This window comes from Panicum virgatum, chromosome 5K (genome assembly GCF_016808335.1).
Source record: "Panicum virgatum strain AP13 chromosome 5K, P.virgatum_v5, whole genome shotgun sequence".
NCBI lineage: Eukaryota > Viridiplantae > Streptophyta > Magnoliopsida > Poales > Poaceae > Panicum > Panicum virgatum.
The window spans coordinates 42,803,552-42,825,875 of NC_053140.1; the positions used below are offsets into that span (position 1 = coordinate 42,803,552).

General features: G+C 44.0%; 3 protein-coding genes and 1 long non-coding RNA gene across 7 annotated transcripts; 3 read left to right on the forward strand and 1 right to left on the reverse strand.

Moving 5' to 3' along the window:
* Window positions 1–4,957: 4,957 nt before the first annotated feature.
* LOC120710083 lies at window positions 4,958–7,550 on the forward strand. 2 transcript variants are annotated; one of them, XR_005689826.1, is made up of 3 exons: window positions 4,958–5,931; window positions 6,565–6,752; window positions 7,008–7,550. It is a non-coding gene; the product is annotated as an uncharacterized LOC120710083 (long non-coding RNA). The 2 variants fall into 2 exon arrangements; XR_005689825.1 differs by lacking the exon at window positions 6,565–6,752 and having other exon boundaries at window positions 4,961–5,931; window positions 7,008–7,545.
* A 362-nt stretch (window positions 7,551–7,912) lies between these two features.
* Window positions 7,913–11,228, forward strand: LOC120710082 (mannan endo-1,4-beta-mannosidase 1-like). Its single transcript, XM_039995731.1, has 3 exons — window positions 7,913–8,607; window positions 8,755–8,949; window positions 10,223–11,228. The coding sequence occupies exons 1-3, from the start codon at window positions 8,281–8,283 to the stop codon at window positions 10,967–10,969; spliced, it is 1,269 nt and encodes a 422-aa protein (XP_039851665.1). The 5' UTR covers window positions 7,913–8,280; the 3' UTR covers window positions 10,970–11,228.
* A 490-nt stretch (window positions 11,229–11,718) lies between these two features.
* On the reverse strand, window positions 11,719–16,720 carry LOC120710080 (aspartic proteinase oryzasin-1-like). 2 transcript variants are annotated; one of them, XM_039995729.1, is made up of 14 exons: window positions 16,648–16,720; window positions 15,942–16,318; window positions 15,781–15,841; window positions 14,838–14,932; window positions 14,626–14,738; window positions 14,198–14,366; window positions 14,020–14,059; window positions 13,866–13,930; window positions 13,452–13,565; window positions 13,210–13,274; window positions 12,778–12,934; window positions 12,570–12,689; window positions 12,154–12,242; window positions 11,719–11,979 (listed from the first exon to the last, which is right to left on the reverse strand). In XM_039995729.1, the coding sequence occupies exons 2-14, from the start codon at window positions 16,302–16,304 to the stop codon at window positions 11,895–11,897; spliced, it is 1,536 nt and encodes a 511-aa protein (XP_039851663.1). In that variant the 5' UTR covers window positions 16,305–16,318; window positions 16,648–16,720; the 3' UTR covers window positions 11,719–11,894. The 2 variants fall into 2 exon arrangements, with proteins under 2 accessions (XP_039851663.1, XP_039851664.1); XM_039995730.1 differs by lacking the exon at window positions 16,648–16,720 and adding an exon at window positions 16,406–16,614.
* A 2,261-nt stretch (window positions 16,721–18,981) lies between these two features.
* LOC120710085 (pterin-4-alpha-carbinolamine dehydratase 2, mitochondrial-like) lies at window positions 18,982–22,188 on the forward strand. 2 transcript variants are annotated; one of them, XM_039995736.1, is made up of 6 exons: window positions 18,982–19,155; window positions 19,250–19,311; window positions 19,958–20,029; window positions 20,629–20,752; window positions 21,135–21,203; window positions 21,918–22,188. In XM_039995736.1, exons 3-6 carry the CDS (start codon window positions 19,958–19,960, stop codon window positions 22,010–22,012), a joined length of 360 nt encoding a protein of 119 aa, XP_039851670.1. In that variant the 5' UTR covers window positions 18,982–19,155; window positions 19,250–19,311; the 3' UTR covers window positions 22,013–22,188. The 2 variants fall into 2 exon arrangements, with proteins under 2 accessions (XP_039851670.1, XP_039851669.1); XM_039995735.1 differs by having other exon boundaries at window positions 18,983–19,155; window positions 19,945–20,029.
* The last annotated feature ends 136 nt before the right edge of the window (window positions 22,189–22,324 follow it).

Here is a 22,324-nt window from a genome sequence, read left to right on the forward strand (position 1 = left end):
TTTAATTTATCTGAATTAATTCCGTGTATATAAAATCATGAAAAATTCACAGTAGCTAGATCATCCCTGTGTAGATCTCCTGTTAAATTTTGAGCTTCTTTTTTGATCTATTTTGATCTGTATAATTCAGGCTTGTACTAGGTGTTTCCTGCATAAATGATTTATTGTGATTAATTGGTTACATGTCTTCATATGATTTTTGCAGGGTAGCTTAGTATGTTCATGTTCTGTTTAGTGTAATTTTGGTGTAATTTATTTCTATTTGTACTCTGAGTTGTTGATTTATTTGTAAACCATGACTTAATTGTATAGGAAATCACCCCCACTTATTTATTAAGTTAGTCAACTTCTTTTGTGCTGTTGATCGTGATGCCTTGTGTAGTTAAATTTGTTATTTAACTACTCTATAAGCGATTGCCCATGTTTGTTTATAATGTTGTTCTTGCATTACCTATAGATACGACTACTTTGTCAGACGGGACGTACGAGTTGATTCCGGAGTCTGACGGAGGTGATCTCGAAGCTCAAGTGAACACTGCGGAACTAATTGAAGCCCCGAACCAAAGTTCGGAAGAGCCTAGCGCTAAAATAGTTAGCAACTACCGAGAAGGCAAGCCCCGGACATAACCTATACTTCAAATTAATATCATTTACTGTATTACGTACTTGTGCATTTACAGTTCTTAGGATTTGGATTGAAACACTAGATGCATGATCCTAGGAACCTATGTACTGAACACTAGACTTGAGTTCGAGTAATTGCTAAGCTTATAGGAACGGTAAAAGTCGAGTGATTGCCTGTCACTCGCGAGCTTTATAGGAATTGCTTGGTTACTTTCTGTTATCAATATAAGGACGACGGACGGGGTTGTGTTCGATATCATGTCCTATGTGAGACCCCGTCTGTGTTGATGAACTTGCTAAGGTCGCGGTGTGTGGTAGTGCTGGTTAAGTTTTTGAAAGTACTAGTCACATGCCGTAAATATGGTACGCGGCAAGCCTAGTAGCCGATTGGACCGGGGAGTGGATATACCTCCCACTCTCTCAGTAGGGATAGGTTTTATTATATGTTGCGCAACACTACGACTTCTAGGGACAAGGTTCGGCCTTGGAGCCCTGTAGTCGGGGAGAGTGGCACTATCCACAAGCCGGAAAGAAAGGTTAACGGTTGTTTGGGAATGACCCGACGGTATTCCAGACGTGTGTGCTAGGTTACCCTTGCAAGGTTGAATTTCGATTCAGAATCGTCCGCCTCTCACGATGAAATGAGACTGCTTGATCTCTTTGCCACACAGAGTAATAAGAGCAACAATATTCTTATTAATCTTGATGTTTGCTTAGAAGTTCCACCATGTTTGGTTAGTAGATGCATACATAGAATGGTTAATCAACTAGAATCTTGAAGCTAAAACTTGAAAGTAAGGACCTACTCTTTATTGCTTTTCAGCAAAGGAAAACCAGAGCCTTACAAAGCCTTGCATAGTCTAGCTAAGGTGGGCTACTTATACCCGTTGTCGGTTAAGTCTTGCTGAGTATTAGAATACTCAGCCTTGCTGTTGAAACCCTTTTTCAGGTATGACTTTTGAGGATCAGATCGCTAGCTTAACCTATCCTTGCTCGTTGCCTTCTGGCTGGTCCGTAGAGTGGGATACGTCTTCGGCCGGCAATGACTATGACGAGTGATACCATGCCTGGGCTAGCCTGGTATCCTTTTGCGACGTGTTGTAGCCGTCGTGTTTTATCTTCCGCTGTTTTAAACTCTGATTCTACACTTATGTTTTTGTATAACAGTATTACTTAAGTTGGTTTTGTAATAATCTTTTGAACTGGTTTGTAATCTTTATTATGCCTGTGTTGTAAATTTGTGGTTGTAATATCTCTGAACTCGCCTTCGTGCGGGGTATGCTTGTTCGATCCGAGAATCGGTGGTTGTATCGGGACGTTACCCGACAGACCAAAAATTGTTCCGTTTGAAGTGCGTTTAAGCTAATGTTGCCTTTATGGTGATGGTTTACGCACTTGAGCCGGGATAATTTAGGCGGTTCTGCCACAGCAGCGGCAGAGGAGGTGCGCTTGGTCCGTGTTGACAGGGAGGTGCAGAGGATCCTTGGGTGCTGGAGGTCTTGACCTGGCGCACATGGTTCAGTAGTGATCCCGATGACAGCTGGGCGGAGGTTGTTGCTTTCGGAGCAGTTTCAGATATCTGAGTCCTTGGCAGATGAGTGTGAGGCGGTGGGTGAGGCGAGACCCCACGCAGAGTGGTCAGGATCAGTGTTTTTCATGGGCGCTGCGACGGGAGTGTTCTGCTAAGGCACTAATGGAGCAGGGGGATCAACGATCGTGTGTGCGCGGCTTGAGGGTGATAGTCCCGAGGTGGAGAAGTTCGAGCTGCCGTTCAGGACTGCAGCGGGCCGTGACATTTGGCATGACACAACATTGGTGACGACGGCGCAGACCGCGGGTGGCTTCTTTTGGCTCCTCTCCCAGGATGTGGCGGTGTAGTATTTTGTTGTGTGTGTTGTTTGTGTGTATTGTTTGTGTGGTGGTGATGTTCGCTTCGGCGCGTTATGTACGAATGCTTTTTCTTATATGATGCGGCAGTGCTCCTGACTTTATTTAAAAAAAAAGGAAACGGGCGTAACTGCCTCCCAACCTCTGCCATGATCTCGGCTCACCAGAGTTATTTTTAGCACCGGGAGCCCGGGATCTCGCTTGCCTCTGCGCGGGGAAGGAGCCGAAACCGACGGGCACTTCCAGGCAACGGATCAGGCGATCACGCCCTGGCCGGCGGGGAGATTTCCGCAGCACGGAACGTGCGTGCGCGTGTCACGGATCTGCTGCTGCGGCCTGCAGGATGAATGGATGATGCAGCGAAGGGTGTCTGGGGCGCCTAGACCATCGTGACGAACGCTGGAGGGATCATCTGCCGCGACGGGCGCATAATAAACGCAGCGCCAAAATTCAAGTCCGCCCGTCAGAGAAGTAAAAAATAAGGGTAACCGGCTCTCCCGATCAACGCACGGATTCTTCTTCTTTCAGAGAAAAAGTAAATAAAAGCAAGGGAAGGAAAAGGATCGAAAATACAGTGCCATCGATCATCCGTGACTGCCGCGGGAGCAAAAATAATGTGCAGTTGCAGCCGGCCGATCGCTACGAAATGGGCCGTGCACGCCACCGTCCACGGTGTGCCCCCGCGGTGGCACGGCGCGTACGCGGATCCTCCTTCCTCCCACCCGGACGATCAGGGGACGACGTCCATGTCCATCCCGATTCCGACCCCAAGTGCTTCCACATGCATTCATCAGCGGCTAAACCGCCACGGTACAAATGCACGTTCCACGTCGAGATGGATCTCAGCGTACTACCACAGGCGCATCTCTGATCACGCGCCTTCTCCATCAGTAGGTGCGCTAGTAATGCACCTTGGTACCTTGCCGTACGGTATCTTGCAGACACGGCACCATTGAGTTTTGAAAACCCTAAAGATATACCGAGCTTCCGACAGAGGCAAGGAACAGACTTACTTTCACAGACTTATCAAATTTGCAGCTAAATGTACCATTGTTAACTCTCTTCGATGAGCGTGGCATTGCAGGTTAGTGAATTCCGTTAGTTAGTATATGAGTTCGTTGTGATGCGCAAACCTTGAATGACAACACACCACTAGGCACCAGCCAGACATTCGCACAGTGCTAAACAATAGTACACCCTTTAGTTTGCATTCTCATATACTACCTCCCTTCTACCGTTCCAAATTATAGTTTGTTTGACTTTTTTGACTCTAAGTTTGACCACTAATTTTATTCAAAAAATTTATGCAAATATTGCTAAATTTAAGTCATTCTTAAAGATCTTATATTGATAAAGCAACCCACAACAAAATAAGTCATATTTTGCACAAATTTTTGAATAAGACGGGTGGTCAAACTTGGGGTCAAAAAAGTCAAACGATCTACAATTTGGAACGGAGGGAGTACTAATAAGCCGCGCCAAGAGGAAAAAGATGTTAAGAAGTAGCAATAACGTTTTAGAATTGCATGCTATGGAAGAAACGTTATATATCTGTATAAGATATAAGGGAATGATTTTTTGATAAAATATAACTTCATTGATGAAATATACTCCCTCCTTCCCTGTTTATAAGGCATACACGTATATCAAGATTCAAACCTTGTCATCTTTGACCAATAATTTGACTATTAAAATTTTATTTTTATAATGCAAATTTCATATAATTGGATTCATAATCAAATATATTTTACAATGATTATAAGTTTATAATCAAAAGTGATATAATATATGATAAATAAATGGTCAAAGTGTTGTTTAGAAGACCGTGTCATGTTCCACCATGCCTTATAAACGGGGAAGGAGGGAGTAAAAGCAGGGATGCAGTACATTCTTTTCGTGGTATGGGGATCGGCTAGGGTCCATGTTGCAAGGCTCACAAGTCACAGACTCACAGTAGGGATGTTACCTTAATCCTAAAAAAACACAAACGAAAAATTCCATACAAATACTTCTTTTAAAAAAAATCCATACAAATAGTCCTCTAGTCTTGCAGAGGTGTCAAACTCTGGCCTTTTCCCTAGACAGGTAGCATCGAGCAATTAGGCTATGTATAATGGTTGCCATAATATACATTTCCACACCTGAGAAGTGGTCTTAAATGTAATTATTCTTACTTTAATAAGTGAAAGAAACATTTTGCAGATTATAATGATGCTTCATTACCAAGCATAAAATGCATTTTAGCAACTTACGAATGTACTACTATACAATAGGAAATTAAAACTGTCCAGAAAAAAAAAGACAGAGGAAACATGTGAATCTAGATTCAAGATCCAGAAATCGTACATGATGGGCCAATGCACAACGAGGGCAGAAGATCCCCGTATCTTCTAATATCGAAAGCTGGGTCGATTCCGCGGGCGGGTAGCAGGTCCACGTCGCCTGTTAGCCCACGAGCCGTCGGATTCGCCCAGCTCGTGATGTTAACCGTTGGATCGTGCCAGCGCAATCCTCTCTCTCTGCCCGTTAAGCCGCGGACCCGAACACTCGCGAACCCGCTCGTCCCCTCCTCTCGGCGGACGAGGAGCCGCCGCATCAACCTGCCCGCCGGGCCGCCACGCCGCGCCGTGCCGAGCTGCCTGCTAGGCCGCGGAGGAGGATAACGGAAGAGGAACCGCCGCATCGAGCTGCCTGCTGGCTAGCCGCGCCGAGCCGTCAGGCCTCCCTCGGCGGCCTGGCCCGGCGGCGGCCGGCCGGGCCCTCACGCTGCGCCGTGCCGAGCTGCCTGCCGGGCTGCGGAGGAGGAGAATGGAAGACGAGGAGGCGCCGCGGAGAAACCGTCGCGTCGAGCCACCTGCCAGGCAGCCGCGCCGAGCCGCCAGATCTCCCTCGGCGGCGCAGCCCGGTGGCGCGGCCGTGGTCTTGCGCCGGCAGCGGCTGCCGCGCCTGGGCCGTGGCTCGCGCTCCATCCCTCAGGCAGCTTCTAGAAACGTAGTCTCCCTCGACCGGTCGACCCATCACCGCTTCCCCGCCTTGCAGCCTCACCTCCACGTGATGGCCTGATGGGCTCACCGGCGGCGCTCGTCCAAGCGGCAGCTGTGGCTTGGGTCCCTAGCACTGGTGCTCCTCCCGTCATCCACCGTGCGCTCCGAGTATGGGCGCCGCGCGCTCCGCGCAGACATTCCCGCTTCGCAAACTGCAGCCAGCCACCTGCAAGCAAGTACCAAAGCGAAGGGATCCCCGAGCAAGAAGGTGACAAGCTCTGGTGCTGTGCAGCTCCCCCGCGCCCTTGTGCAATGTCCCATGCAGCAGAGTCCGTCGGTTACTGCCCCAGGAGCTCAAGTGGCAATTGACATGGCTGATGTCCAGCAGCTGCTCGAGGAAATGCCTCTATGGTCAGTACATTTCCAAATTTCTTGGGTGAGTACTCAGCTGTTGTTGTTTGGATTTTCCTCATTGCATGACACCTAAACTGAATTGTTTGTTAACGTCTTAATTGATGCAAGGGATTGGTATACTTGTGGAATCGATTTGTGTCACTTGATGGATGAAATTAAGCATCAGTAATGCTCAACAACATAGCGGGCACCTCATGGCACTTCCTAACTGTAATGGCTCTCATTTTTTTTCCTAAAGTACATGCATCTCGATAGACAATCTGTAGATGATCAGCCAAATTAATAAAAGTTGGCCTTTGTCTGCATTCATTCCTCTCATCCTTCCTCAACCCCACCCTGGATATGCTTTTCCTGTGTTACAGTTTAAGTAGAAGAGAAAGAATCTCCTTACATGCTCTTCTTCATTTGCTTCCATGCCCCTTGATTACAAGTTGAAAATTAAAATATCAATGTAGCATATACATTTTTTTATTAAGGTTGAGTCCTGAGTGGAAAACACAATCCCTAAACTTAATTGTGCAGGAACAATGCATATTGTGCCAGAGCACTCATTGAGGTTGCTCTTTATGCTAAAATAACTGAAAATCGATAAACAAATTATCTAATTGTTTTGTCAGCAATTACTTTACTTTTCATCCATTTCTTCAATTTCTAGCACGCAATCTTCTTGATCTTGAGTATATTGTCTCTGGCCCCAACTTTGGCCTGCTCCTCAGTAGCCAGTTTATTCAACAAAGCAAAATAGTCGACGGATTGTCCAACTAGCATACGGGATGGATCTAAGGCCCACCTATCAATGATATAAGATTGACCAAACCTAAAGCTTACTTGCTTTAGCAATAGGTATAGATTACTCACTTCTTCCAATCTATCTGCTATCACGGGCATGTTTAATTTTTGGCTAACATCTCTGCTAATTTCTTTTCAGGTAGAAAATAAAACATGTACTTTAAGCTGTATAGTTGTTCAGAGCATCTTTATTAAAAGTTTCTATATATGGATCAATATGTTTTCCAATTCGCTTGACCACCATGTGCTGTTGCAATGTTTCAGAGGTACAAATTTATTTTCAAATTCTGAAACTTTTCGTTTCTGTAGAATGGCTTCACCACTGGGAGCTCCGATCCTGACGATTCCTGCCACAAGAGGATGGGGTTCAAGCATTGAACTACAGTACAAACAAATTATTACTTATTCAAATAATAATTTAAACTAAAGTATCCAAGAAATAAATTATATTGCTGCTATCTACAGCTTCCTCTGTAGCCAGTTTATTCAACAAAGCAAAATAGTCAATGCAGGTCACTAAGATTTAATTTGGTTCAAGTATCACTATATTCAGAGTTATGTATATTTCTGTAATTTGTGCGCTGGCCTTCCATCTCCGCCTGGCTCTCCTTTTTTTAATCTCTACTTATATTCACTAATGTTGCAATTCACTTGCGGAGCTGTCGCTATTTCTCAATGCACGGTGTCACAGACAGCAGATCACAGAGCACAGATGGCAAAGACAGGACCTCTTAAACCCCAACACAATCTATATGTAAGCACGAAGAATGTGCTGCATCTATACTACGATATCTAATAATTTATGTAATCTTTGAGTCTAAGAGTTCATATAAATCAGTATGAATTATATAACTTTGTTCATGAAAAGTCATTCATATTCACACACGTCCAACGAGCAGACCAGATAGCATCACAAAATTATGGAAAAGATGTGTACTGACGTTGTACAGATGAATACAGCAAATAAAAAATTATTATTCCTGCTCACCTTAATCTTTTATCAATAATGCTGAATCTGCTTATACTAAAGACAAAGAATAGTACATTGAGCTGGTAATCCATTTAGAAATGGATCACAATTCACAAGCCTAAACTGGTCAGCTCTACCGTGGGCGCGGCAAAGCCGCGCTTGTGTTTCTAGTCATGCACTGAACTTCGGTCGCAGTACTCCTCCAGCGGGAGGCCCTAAATTCAGTTGCGGTTTGCTACTCCGTCCCCTCCGTCATGGGTCTCGAGATGGATCGGTAAACCCTACCAATGCGGCCGTACCATCGAAACCCCATCATGTTCATGTTCCAAACGCCCATGTGGGGTGTCCACACACCGAAACAAAAGCCTTTTGCCAGTGATTTTGTTTGCCTCCACGAAACGTACTGAAACCAAACCATGCCTTGTGGTGTGGTCTATTTAAACCTCAGTTGGCCACAGCTTGGCGTCTCCTCCTTTCACAGTTCAGAGTTTCATTCTTCTTCCTAACTTCATCTCCATCGCCATTGCTGGTGGCCATCCAAGAGGAGAGACTAGAGAGATAGGCAGAGGCAACAACACACGGAGACAGCTCGAGCGCATAGGACATAGGAGAATGAGGCTTCGAGGAGCTCTTGCTCTGCTTCTGCTCCTCTGCATCCATGGCGGCCGTCAGGGAGCAGCGGCCGGGCGGGATGGGTTCGTGAGGGTCCAGGGCACCCGTTTCGTGCTGAACGGCAACCCGTTCTTCGCCAACGGGTTCAACGCCTACTGGCTCATGTCCTTGGGCGCCGACCCCGCCCAGAGGGGCAAGGTCACCTCCGCGCTGGGCCAGGCCGCCGCCGCCGGGCTCTCCGTGGGCAGGACGTGGGCGTTCAGCGACGGCGGCGGCAATGCCGCCCTGCAGTACTCCCCCGGCCGCTACAACGAGAACACCTTCCAGGTCCTTGGCCGCACGCACTCGTCTGCCACTCGCTCCCCTCTGTGCCAACGGCTCTGCCTCTTGAGATTTCTTGCTTTCTTTGCGTTGTTTGTTCGTGAGCTGATGCGTTCCCGTCTCTTTTTTTCTCCGGTGTTCATCCGTCTCCAGGGGTTGGATTTCGTGCTGTCTGAGGCAAGGAAGCATGGGATTAAGATGATACTGAGCCTCGTGAACAGCTACGACAGCTTTGGAGGGAGGAAGCAGTACGTGCAGTGGGCGAGAGAGCAGGGGCAGAGCATTGGATCTGACGATGAGTTCTTCACTAACCCTGTTGTCAAGGGCTTCTACAAGAACCATATCAAGGTAAAAGGCAGGGTATCGCACGCAGTAATTTGCACCATTTTTTTTTTTTGCCGAGGTTCATTTCTAGCGTCGCTACTTATTAGTAGGAGAGATTTCCCTTGTTTGCTGAAACGATTGGCTCAATCGCTGTTTCTTTTTTGACAATATTTGGACGATTACCGTGCTCTTCTTTTTTTTTGGAATTGGGAGTAAAATCGCCCTGCTTATTTGGTTGTTGCTCCATTTAGGCCCTCATAAATGCTACCTACTGATAGTGCCGATAAAGGTTGAAGATTCAGCTCCGGATATAGGCTATTATTTCATTTTTTTATTTCGGGAATATATCACGTGCAAACCAATTTTTTCGTGCAAACCATACAAACTTCTCAAGGGGCATGAGGAATTGATTAATTTTACAATTAACCGCCCACCTTTAGATTAGGTAATCACAGTTTTGCAAATCCCCTCCCACCTCCCTACGCCTCTCCCCTTGGATTTGGATGCTGATTCGATGGCCCAGATTGAAGTTTGCATGGTTTATACGGAGAGGGTGGTTTGCCCTTAATATGTTCCCTTTTAATTCAGCTCTAATATATTGCTATTATTTCATTCCTTGTTAATTAACTCCATTGAATCGAAATCGTTGCCTTCATTTTTGTTTTGAAAGAGAGATTCTTTCTTGTTTTGGCCACGTAAATAAAAAAATCATAAATGTTTGGCATTGAGACAAGAGATAGAACATTTTCCTCGTTGTTTTGATCTATGGAATCACCGCGGTAAAATATCCTGTGTCTCAGGGAGCTATGCGTCTTAAGCATCTTCCTATTTTTGGGGTCCAAACCTACATCATCTTTCTTATTCTCCAATGCCCATACTGTGAGAGGCAGTAAAATTATTTTGGTCTGAATAATGCGGGTTACAGTGAACTTACTTTTGGTCTGAATACTGTGACGCTGTCGGTGGAGAATACTACTAGTACGGACTACGGAACACTGTGCACTGTTTGCCCTTTAAAGAGAAACTACTTGGAACTCAGTAGTAAATTCATGGAAAACGGGTAGGAGAAAATGAGGGAAAAGGCGTAAAATGTAGTAACACATTCTGTGGATCTTGTTGGTCTGCATCAGACAATCAGTCAAACAATGCCTTGCTCTGGAACTAGAACCATACTACTAGTAGTATGCTTTAGAGCTCCTACTGTTATCATCGCTTGTCTGAATCTCTGTTGCCAGTTCCACCCAACACGCTGCTGAACAAAAAACTTTGCTCGTCTTTTTTGCACGGTGGATCGAAGACCGTGCTGACGCGGGTGAACACGATCACGGGCGTGGCGTACAAGGACGACCCGACGATCATGGCGTGGGAGCTGATGAACGAGCCCCGGTGCCCGTCGGACCTCTCCGGCCGGACCCTCCAGTCGTGGATCGCGGAGATGGCGGCGCACGTCAAGTCCATCGACGGCGCCCACCTGCTGGAGGCCGGCCTGGAGGGCTTCTACGGCGCGTCGACGCCGTCCCGCGCCACCGCCGCGAACCCGTCGGGGTACCAGCTGGGCGCCGACTTCGTCGCCAACAACCGGGCGCCCGGGATCGACTTCGCCACCGTGCACGCGTACCCGGACCAGTGGCTTCCCGGCCTCGACGCGCCGTCGCAGCTCCGGTTCCTGGGCGCGTGGCTCGACGCCCATGTCGCCGACGCGCGGGGCGCGCTGCGGATGCCGCTGCTGGTGGCGGAGTTCGGCAGGTCGCGCCGGGACCCCGGGATCAGCGGCGACCAGCAGCGGGACGCGGTGTTCGGGACGGTGTACGGCAGGGTCTACGAGTCGGCGCGCGCCGGCGGGCCGGCGGCGGGGGCGCTCTTCTGGCAGCTGCTGGCGGAGGGGATGGACTCGTACGGGGACGGGTACGAGGTGGTGCTGGGCCAGGCGTCGTCCACCGCCGGAGTCATCGCGAAACAGAGCCGGAGGCTGCAGGGGCTCGCCAGGGCGTTCGCGCGCGCAAGCAAGCACAAGCAGGGGCACACGGGCAAGGGCGGCAACTGAAGGCGATGGGCTCTGCTGCTAATAATTATGTGCGTGTGGTTGTGTGCGCGTCGATGTTTCCTCGAGATGATTTGAAGATTCATCCGGGAGCAAAGTGGCGTCGTCCTCCGTGTCTTAGAGGGCATGCTTTTAAGTGTTCTTGTGGATCACGAGAGGAGCGAAGTTATGGGTGCAAGGCTGTGGAAGAAGCAGCCTGTGAAGGTTGTCACTTGTTACCATCCTCATTACCTGCTTGGTCAATTCTCATCTCGTTCCTTGATGACCATCAGAGAAAAAACTAGCACGCCCATTAGATGGAAAGGAACTTTTTCAGACGAAAAGAGCTGGGCCAGTTATCTTGTCAGTACTTGCTCACTGCTTGCATCCTGATTCCCAGTTCTGCAGCAGGACGACTGGGACAACTTGGAACTGAAGATCGTGCACTGCAAGTATGCAAGAACGCGCCACGCAGACTGAAGGGAAAAGAAAAAGATCAACACTAGTAGAGTCTAGAGGCTAGCACAAACATGGGGTGTGTTTAGTTCGCGAAAAAGTTGTTGTAGCACGTTTCAGTTTTATTTGGCAACTATTGTCCAACCATGGAGTAATTAGTTTCAAAAGATTCGTCTCGTCTCGTCATTTACAACCAAACTGTGCAATTAGTTATATTTTTTAAATACATTTAATACTCCATACATGTATCGTAAGATTCAATGTGATGTGCGTTAATGAAAAATTTTGGGAACTTTTCGCGGAACTAAACACAGCCATGGTCAACAGATCAACCCTGCCAATATATTAGCCAGTTGAAACAGACAGGTCCATCATCTCAGATCACACAAGCATTATTGAGGATGTAGAGCATATACATACATGCTTGCAGGACATCACCCCGAGCTGAAATGCAAATGCTGTAGGGTTCGTCCGACCGCCTTGGAGGGTCGCATTATGCTGCCTCTGCGAAGCCAACCTTCAGGTTGCCGTAGTCAAAGACGGTGTGGTAGGCTCCCATGAATATATCGCCCAATATCCTGAGTCACCGGGGTTCTCATTATCAGATTGAGGAACAGAAGCTTTGCTTTTATTGCTTACTTTACATTTGCTATAGGCCGAATAATTCCAAAACAAGCATGTTCAATGATGAATCGGGTATTTGTTTGTTTGGGTGAGAAAATTTTGTAACAACTTTAATGTGAATAATTTACCATAGAGGGCCACGAGGAGGAGGAATGTCCATAGCTGTGAAACCACTGATGCACTGAGCAGCATGTCCTTCACCAACCTTCAGGATATACTGAATAATAATAATGATGAATCAGTTTTCTGAAAATAAAAAGGAAAATAGCAGAATCTATCAATGAAATTGTATGTGAATAGCATGACAAAATAGAGTGTTAAACCTTATATGTATCTTCACCAGTTATATTCCAATAGAGTATTTATTCGCAAAAGAAAAAAAGATTCTGATGTATAAAAACTTGTAGGACCTCCGGTTCATGAAAAGAGTACATTTAGCGTCCTTATTTGCTTACTAGTAGAATAGGAGCAAGAATATACTTAACTGATGCAGTTTCCAACGAAAAAACAAACAAGATAATAGCCACAAGAGAAGATGGAATACTTGTTCTGGTTTGAGTGTGAACTTTCTACCCCCGATGGTAAAGGCAATGTCAGGCATGGATGCAACTCTGCTGCAGTCCACTGAGGATTCTCCCATAGGACTAGGAAGCTTTTCACACAGCTGCAAAATTGAGCCAGTTTTGCAACATTTTATTAGACTTGTATTTAAGTAAGATTCTTGCATTGGTATTACAAGCTATGAAACTTACTTGATTAATGTACTGCAACACCACATCCTGAGTTTGGTTCTGTGCAAGCTGGTTTTGTATCCATACAACAGCCGTTTCACAGGCATTGCACATAGCTTCACTGAAGAGACCATTTGATTCCCCAGCTCCATCATCTACCACACTCCAAATACCAGTACTGCTAGTATTGCACATGAGGCATCATAAGTAACAATTTCAACTATCAAGACATCAAACAAACAATATGAAAGCTCATAAATACAGGTTCAAAAAAAAAGCTCATAAATAGATTGAAAACTAACTTCATGCAGTTCACCCATTTCATATTAAGCAAGCTTATTTGGTCTGCACCAGTATAGCAGGTATCAAACACTAACATGTAATTACTACTTGCAGAATTGTAAAATGAAATGGTATACATTTATATTAAATCCACAAGACCACAACTCATACCTAACACCATGAGCTCCATCAAAAGTACATAGACCAACTGAAGAGCATATCTTTGCCGGCTGTGTCTGCATCATGATCCCAGATAAAATTCAGCATTCTTTCTCGCATGTCATACAACAGCAACCTTTAGTCCCAAGCAAGTTGGGGTAGACTAGAACACAACAAATTTCTAGCATGTCTAATATGAGTACCAAACTAGAACGAGACAGATTTGAGGGTTCATGCTTCAGGAATGCACAAACCTTGGCTATCAACTGATCTATGATCCGTTGCCCATACTGAGAAACAACTGCCTTGCATTCTTGGCTGACTACCCCAGCAGCACCAATCTTTTCATTTATCTGAGTAATTATGGCCTGCATATCCATATAGATTCATTAGGACACATAAATATTAAATTAAAACAGGAGTACACTAGCCAGGGTAGATATTAAAACTTAAGCAGAAAGCATAGAGGTCGAATGATTTGGAAGTTACTTTGTCAATTTGGTTACTAGATATGTTTATAGCAGAAATAAAAATCTTATAATTTTCATAGGTACCAGGACTCAGGAAATAAATCAATGATAACAACCCCAGCATTAAATCCAATCCAACACACCCATTTTCCCTTTTTGTGGGCAAAGTAAAAAAACAAAACAAAATTCACAACATACTGTGGGACCAGTAAGCAATGAAGTTCCAGAATCTGCTATTGCTGCACAGCCAGAAGCACAGAATCCTAATAACACCGAGGCATTACAAAAGTGAGTAGAACATTTTGCATGTTGATACAGGCATATTGGACAGAGTAAAATGATAAAACAATACCTGTGGACTTTCCTCCAATCAGGACATCACCCATACCAAACTGCAAGAAGTAAATGGTCAATTCATGGATGAAAATTTTGTCAGCAGACGTAGCACAAAAAATTTCTAGCTAACCACTGGATACATTTGAAAATGTAATAATCAACACTCAACTAACTGAAAAGTGATGAGATGTTACCTGCCAGTATCCCTTCCTAGTGACAGGGACATATGTATGATTTCCCTTGTAGTGATTAGGATCAATTCCTCCAAACACAATTTCACCTCCCTGCCCTTCATCAGCATGTCGGTTGAACCAGAATGAGAAAACAGGATCATCAACAAGACCCTGTTTAACCATGTTGTACCTATAAATTTGTTTATGGTAAATATGTTATCTGTTTAATATGAGGGAACTACAAAATATAAAAGACATAATTCATAAGTGTTACCAATTTACAGTACAATACATAAGCGAAACTAGACCATAAATGAAAATCAGGAGTGACAGTGTTTGGATCTAATTACCAATTTACCATATAGTACACACAAATGGAATATTCGTTCAGCTGTTGACATTACCAAATAGGCACACATTAGATCACTTTGCCGGCCAGATTTGCTCACCAGACAGGTACAGCAGCTCCAACGGAGATTTCCTTAAATCCAAGCCCAAGAATACCGTCGAATTTTCCAACCATGAAAGTAACACTAGTCTCCCTTGTAGCTTCAATGAAATCCTAGCAGAACAACCCAATAAAACCCACATATTCTAAGAAAGGATGTACATGAACAGATAAGACATAACGAGTGTAGGACACGTGGTGATTGGAATAAACCTGATTTTTCACAACAATATCACCGATTTTCACACTGTCCAGGCTAAAATAGCCAGAAATTGCACCAGTACCATAGCGTATAGAAGCACGTTTTCCTGCAAAGAGGGAGCGGTGATGGATTACAATCACTTTAACAAACAAAATCTTACTGCAGCTTTAAGAATAAAGCCATGCATTGTTCAATAAACTTGAGTTGGATGTTAATCTTCTGAATGGACATTGTGGGTTCTCATGTCTCCAATAGTGGACAGAAAATTCTAGTTGTTTACTAGTGAAGCTCATGCATACCACAAAACAATTTCCATGGTAAGTCTCAGATTCAGAGAATAGACATAGCTAGCTGAATAATCCCATTATCTGAAAAATGTGGTTGGCTTATAATGTTTGAAACAGTACTTTGGACTGCAAGCAGCACCATGTCAACATTGCCCCAAGTCCCCCAACCCAGGTGTCAGAAATGGATGATGACAAACCTCACCAGACTAAAAAAACTCTACATTTCTACCAAAGACAATTATCATAGTTCAACGACCCAATAAATAAGCATACATAATTTCTAATATTTCTTTTTTTTTAGCTTTCACTATACCTTAAAAGCATCAACTAAGTCTTCACTGTGTATCAACATTATGATTTGATTGCTTCCCAAAGAAAAAAAAAATGTACTAGTTGCCATATTACTTAATTATAAATTTTACAATCGCTAATATCTAGCTAAAAATTATTTAAAAAGGAATATGTAGCTAAAATTGTGAAATGGTCATGATGCCTACCTAACTACTCACTAAAGGTACGAAAACTACATTAGTCATTGACGACAGAACAGCGATCAATCAAAAAATATATAGAAATACACACTGATCGTCAGAACACAATGCACTATGAACACCATCAAGCTTGTAAGAGGGGCCTAGTGGGAACTAGGATGGACGAAGTCACAAACCATTCTTCTTATAAGAGTTCGATCGGCCGGCCTTGTACCTCTCGTGGAAATAGCAAGCGATCTGCAGCCAGAACCAAAATTATCACCCATTTTAGAGCCACACACACAAGTAGTATACTACTTAAAACAGTCTCAATCACAGAATCCAACACGGCGCGCACCGATGCGTAGCACTTGGAGGAGGGCACCCAGAGGTTGGAGCTGCCGGTGTCGAAGATGACGGTGAACGTCTGCGGCGGCGTGCCGATGCCGATCTCGCCGTAGTACTGCGCGTTGAGGTAGTTCTTCAGCGCCACGATGTCGCCCTCCTCCTCGGCCTCGGCCTTGTTCAACGCGGCGGCGTCATCGCTGCTGCTGCCGAGGAAGCCGCGGCGCCGCTCGGCATGGAGGCGGCCGTTGCTGTCCGCCGGCAGCTTCTTCAGCGGGATGCGGACCAGGCCCTCTGCCGGCGGGGCGAGGAGGACCAGCAGCAGCGCGGTGGTGAGGAGGAGGAGGAGGAGCAGCGCGACGCGGCCGGTTGCCATGGCTGCAGTGCGAGCTGGGAATCGAAATCCAAATTAGGAAGACGAGGCGATAATGCGAGACTGATCAAGGGGGAATCGTGGCAGCGCTTCGAACTGATCACCTGTTCCGGGGGAGTTTGGGTACCAAATTATTGAACAGAAACTGAAAAACACCCCAAAATTACTCGAACCAACTGAAAAATGGCAGAACTGTCTCAGTTTGATTTCAATCCATCAACAATTCAAACCCCGACCTAGACTGGCCTAGATCAACAGCAGGAGCTAGTGCACAAATTTGTTCGACTCCCCACCAATTTCCGTAAGGCGCAACCCGAATTCTGGAAGCGAAGAACTCTGAACTTACCTGATGTCTCGAGCGGGAGGGGGAGCAGGAGCAAGCGAGCAACCCCGTGCGGCACTGCACTGGCGGATCGCGAAAGGAGAGTGGAGCCCGCTCGTCTACGTGGGTCAATTTATTGTGACGTGGCTGGTCGGTGGCGGAAGAAACGGGGGGTACCAGGGCGGCCGTCCTAGCCGTCTGATCTCTGGGTGGTGCTCGATGCGCCGTTGGATCGAGATGAGGTGCCAGTTGCTACGCGCTGGCATCCACTTCGCACCCGGGGGGAGAGTTTTGGTCAGATAGATAAATTGGCACTAGCAAGCATCAATCAAGCAAGCAATGCGTGGAAATCCTTCGAAGAAAAAAAAAGGGCAATGCGTGGAAAGTGGATGCAAACAGCAACCGCTTTTGTTCTCATCTTCCCGGGTGAAACGAAAACGCTAACGCAAGAGGAGTTGTGTGCCGTACGGTTCATAAACCCCAAAGCATGACACGTGAGGAATTCGTCATGCAGAGATCGCTGGAAGAATGCAAAGCTCCACCTACAACTTTGTTTGTCTTCTCTCTGAGGATAACTGTGGGCGGTGCAAGAAAGGAATTGGGAGGAATCGGAGCCGTCCGAGAGGATATATATCGCTCGCGTTACAAATTGGCGAACCATCGCATGAAGAAGAAGATTAATTCAATTTGGCCAAATCGGCCCAGTAAATAATTTCAATCCAGATCTCTCGCTTCCACGCACATAACAAATTTTGCTTTCTACCTTTTGCCAAGTTGCCTATGCATGTTTGCGTGTGTATTGCCTGTGCATGCCTGCATGCAGCATGCAACCCATATCCTGCAGCATGCCACCCATATCTAGGCCATGTTTGGATGGTGGGGTAAATGAGTAAAAGGGGTAAATTTGCCTTCCATTTACCCCTAAAAATCCAAATATGTAGGGTAAATGTGCCCATTTACCCATTTGCCCCCCCTCTTTACCCCTTTACCCCTTAGATGGTGTCAAATTGGGGTAAAATTGGGTACATGAGAGGCATTGATTGCTATTTTCAACTATTTTTATCCTCATTTTACCCCTAAATCCAAACATCCTATGGGGTAAATTAGTTAGAGGCAAATGTGAGGTGTAAAACATTTACCTTTGGGTAAATCTTTACCCCTAAAATCCAAACAGGGCCCTAGTCTTGTCGTCATTTTTTCTCTTTTCTTACTCTTTAGTTTTTATTCATTTTTTCATCTTTTTCTTTATTCCTTTACTTTTTTTTATTTTTCCCCTCCTCTGTATATACAATATTTTTTTCTGTCTTCTTTTAAATATCTTTCTTTAGTTTTTGTTCTTCTTTCTACTTCTTTTCTGTATATATTTCATTTATTTTTCTAACCTGATTCCCCCCTCATCTAATATGTTTCCTTTTATTCTTCAATTTTTATTTCACCTTTTCCATCTGTTCTTTCCATACCTATCCTTTTTATTTTTTTTAATATTATTCTCTTACTCCTTATTGTTCAATTTGTCCAATTATTTTTTTAGTACATAGTAATATCTTGTTCTGTGCCCAGAATATAATTTGTTTGATGTGCATAATTTATTTGTTCATTTTGTAGATTAAAACATTTGACGATACTGATTCATTTGTTGGTGATATGGAGTTTTCATTTTGTATCCTATGCTGTCAAATGTTCGCGATGTTTAATGTATTTGTTCGTCGTATATCATTATTTGTTCGTGATGTTTAACTTTTTGTTCGTAAAAATAATTAGTTGTTCGTTATATTTAATTTTTTGTTCATATTGTTAAAATATTTGTTCCCAATAGTTGAAACTAACTATTTAGTATTAAAAAATAATTTTTGAAAAATATCATGCAACCATATGCAAGTGTGGTCTTGTTTTGAAGATCTTGTCAAAAGAAAGATACTGGTGCAATCGGAATTGAATTTGACTGCACAGTTTAAGATTTATAATTTTTTTAGTAGAATCTCTTATTGCATGCAGGTGATGTCATCAATTTGTCTTTATTTGTATGTATGCTTCTACTATTCTATTTTCTTCCGGCGAGAATATCATTTGCAGCTTAGTTTACTGGACTAATGTTTAGCGTAATTTAGTGGGCTAATGTTTGACGGCCCATTTAGTGCGCGCTGTTTCTCGCGTCAAGCGACGGCTAATCGCGCCCCGGAGCCGTCGCCTCTGCTGACAATTCTCTTCATACTGACGAAGAAATGAGCGAGCCCACCGTCGGGAGAGAAGAAATTCGGGGCCCGTCTTCCTTCCTCCGAAAACGAACCGGAGGCCCGTATTTCTTAAGAAACACTTGAGGCCCACTCACTTTTCTTGGCATAAATTGAGGCCCATTTTCTCAAGTCTGAACTCAACACGACCATTCGCACCGGACCCTGATATCGACCATCCGTCTCGTGCCGTCCCTCTGCGCCGACTCCGCTTTCTTCTCCGAATCCGGTGACGCCTCCGTTGATCCGGGCAGCAACGGTGCAGGCTCGACTCCTCCTACCGCGATCCTACGCAAGCCAGGTGAGCATGGGAAAGATCCACCGACCTCCGTGGGAGCATATCATCGAACACCCACCGTGCGCCGCTGATGTGCCTCTTTCTGTTGGCCGTGCAGGCAAAGGCGGCGTCCCGCTGGCCTCTCGTCTCCGGGAAGCCTTCGCTTCTTGGGTGTGGGCGGTATGGCCTCGTTTTATCTGCAACTTCCCGAGCATCATGGTGACAAGTCTAATGCGTACACTAGGTTATCGCTGTTAGCCTTGATGCCGATGCATGGAGGTTGTGTTAATTGGCTCATGTCCGATGATCGTACTGTCTGGTTCCATATTCAGATTATTAACTTGAAAGAACCCGCAGAAAGAACCATTAAGAATTGATGTTAGGTTATAGTTGATTTGGATTTATTTTTTTTTAAAAAAACTTTAGAGTTAGTATGCTCGGGTGGCTTTTAAGTACTTTACACTGCTTCATATAACACTTAAAAGAAAAATGCAAAGGGGTGTTAGGCATAGGCGCAGCCCTGCAATTTTATCCAATCAACATGAAGATAAGCCCTTTAACCCCTTCTTCGTGCCTTGCCCCTGTGAGATTCGTATTAGATACACGCCTATAGGTCAAAAGAATGTAATGTTCGACTTAGCTAACCAAATTTCTGAAGCTCTACTTTTGGTTTGTTGTTCATGGTTAGTCACCAGATCAAGTCGAAATCTACGGGCTCTTTATGTTTCAAGCTCCCTGACAAGTGGCATTGTTTCGTGTCGTATGTGTGCTTTTATTGTTTGTTCACTGAATGGAGGCATCACTATCTTGCAGTCCTTTCTATCAGATGGACACAAGAGGGCAAGATGAAAATAAAGTGTTGACTGCAAGAGGGTGCCATACTTCCCCGAGGGTCAAGGTCATCTTCAGATAGATTGGTCTCTTCAAAATTGCCTCAAACTGACTGAAATGCATCTTGCACAAATGAGGCATACGTTAATGTGTCCATCAACTCTATACATAGTTTGTCCCTGTGAAAGCATTTCATCTATCACTGCGACATTAATAAGTACTCGTACATCATAATCATGTAAATATGATTACACTGGCTGAGTTATATTCAGGGTACCTTCTTATGGCCTTCGTGAACAAATAATGATGCATTAATTAGATATGGTCATGTAGCTTTTATACTCCTATAGGCATTATATTCTATTCTTCATTGGATAAGGATTATGTTAGGAACTTAGGATCACATTCTTCTAACCCGACTGAACTTTTTAAATTCTTACTGGTATGTCTACACCTGACACTTGTAAATAATTCTGTGCATTCTATTATTTCAGAATTAGCAAAGAAAAGTTGTGTTCCATGCAGCTCTAAGGATTTACATCCCCTGTCAGAAGATTCTGCTAAAAAATTGCTTGAACAGATATTCATCTTTTTTATTTTTTTGTAGTGAAAATCTTTGATAAGATTGTTCATGTTCCTACTCCATTGGCTGATACCTGAAAACAGGTGAATGGTTGGGAACTGACAACTGAAGGTGGTATTCTGAAATTGCATAGAGCATGGAAGGTGAAGAACTTTGTTAAAGGACTTGAGTTCTTTCAGCTTGTTGCTGCTATTGCTGAGGAAGAAGGTCCTTTCTTTTCTTTGTTCAACCTACTGTCTTTTTTTTTATTTACCCAATAGTCACTCTTTCATCTGTGCTTTCTGATAAAAATTAAATAACTGCATGAACTCCTATATGATTGTTATGTGAGCAACACAATGGAGATAACTATCCCCTCATGGATGCAAGGTGACAGAACTACTTTCTGTCACCTAATGCATAGTGTGTACTGTAGTTAGATCCTTACACGTGACAACATGCTGTGGGTTTCATTATATTTTATGAAAAAACTCCTTCAACTGATCATTAGTTTAGCTACACACAGAATCCAACAAATTTGTATAGGTGCAAATCTTTCTTTCGATAACAATGTGAACACAGTTTGTTTAAACAGATATGCTTTCTCCAGGTCACCATCCAGATCTTCATCTTGTTGGTTGGAATAACGTGAAAATTGATGTTTGGACTCACTCTGTCAGTAAGTGATTCAAGAGATTTTTTTCTAGTTTATTTTGATTTATATGTCACTGAAGCAACTCATTTGTGTTATCTTCTTTTCAAAAATATTCGTTACAAAATTGTTGTACTGTTGAGTCACTTTATCACTATGAGTCCGATAGTCAGATGATGTTTTAGTAGTTATTTAGTTTTACTGCTTCAGGTATTCATATTTGATAGTCTTGATTAGCAATTTTTCCAATCCAAATAAACATACACATATGGCCTTTTCCTTTTGCGCTTCATTTATAGGGTTTTCAACATCTTGAGGCAATCAATACTGAATTCTTTTTTAAGGATTTAGTCAAGAAATCATGAGAGAAGTATGAGCTCAGAACAGCAGGCGTGTTGAATTTATTACAAATTTGTCTAGGGAACGGCATGCTAAAGCTTAAAAAAATGATGAGACCACTTGTTTATTTTCTATCAAAAATATAATATATATTAATCTGTACTGTTAAAGTTTGCAGCAATTGAGATACTTTATAGGATTCTAGGATGAAACTGTTACTTTTCGTTAGCTACTGCCTACTACTCCGTTAGAGTTAGGTGTCTTGTTAGAGCTTGAGTTGGGTACCGATGGTATGTCAAATGTGCTTTCAGTTGTAAGCTAGAAACCTCAGCAAACTTTACTTTTGCTTTCTATTAAAAGCACGGCCTCTAGTCTAATGTTAATCCTTTATTGTGTTTGTAGGAGGTTTAACAGATAATGATTTCATCCTTGCTGCAAAGATCAATCATCTCAATTTAGAAGGCATTTTAAGCAAGAGAGCCAATGTCCAGAAGTAGCTCAAACGTGTCGACCAAATCAGACCTGTTTTTACGTGCTCCACTCAAACTTTTTTCATGTAACTCGTATTTTCTTGGGAAGCCGTATACGCCTGGTGAAGTCAAATGTCGAGGTCTCCTGATTTTGAGTTTTGACTTGCTGAAAAATAGTATCGTAGCGCATGTTCAGTAGCTCATTTTAATTTGCTAATTCCTTAGAGATAGACTACTTTCAGTCCGTAGTTCAGCTGCTGCGGTGGGAGCAGGCGCGCAACTAGGCAATAAAGTTCGAAATCTCGGCTACGCCCCACACGTGTAGGGGCGGTAACGTAT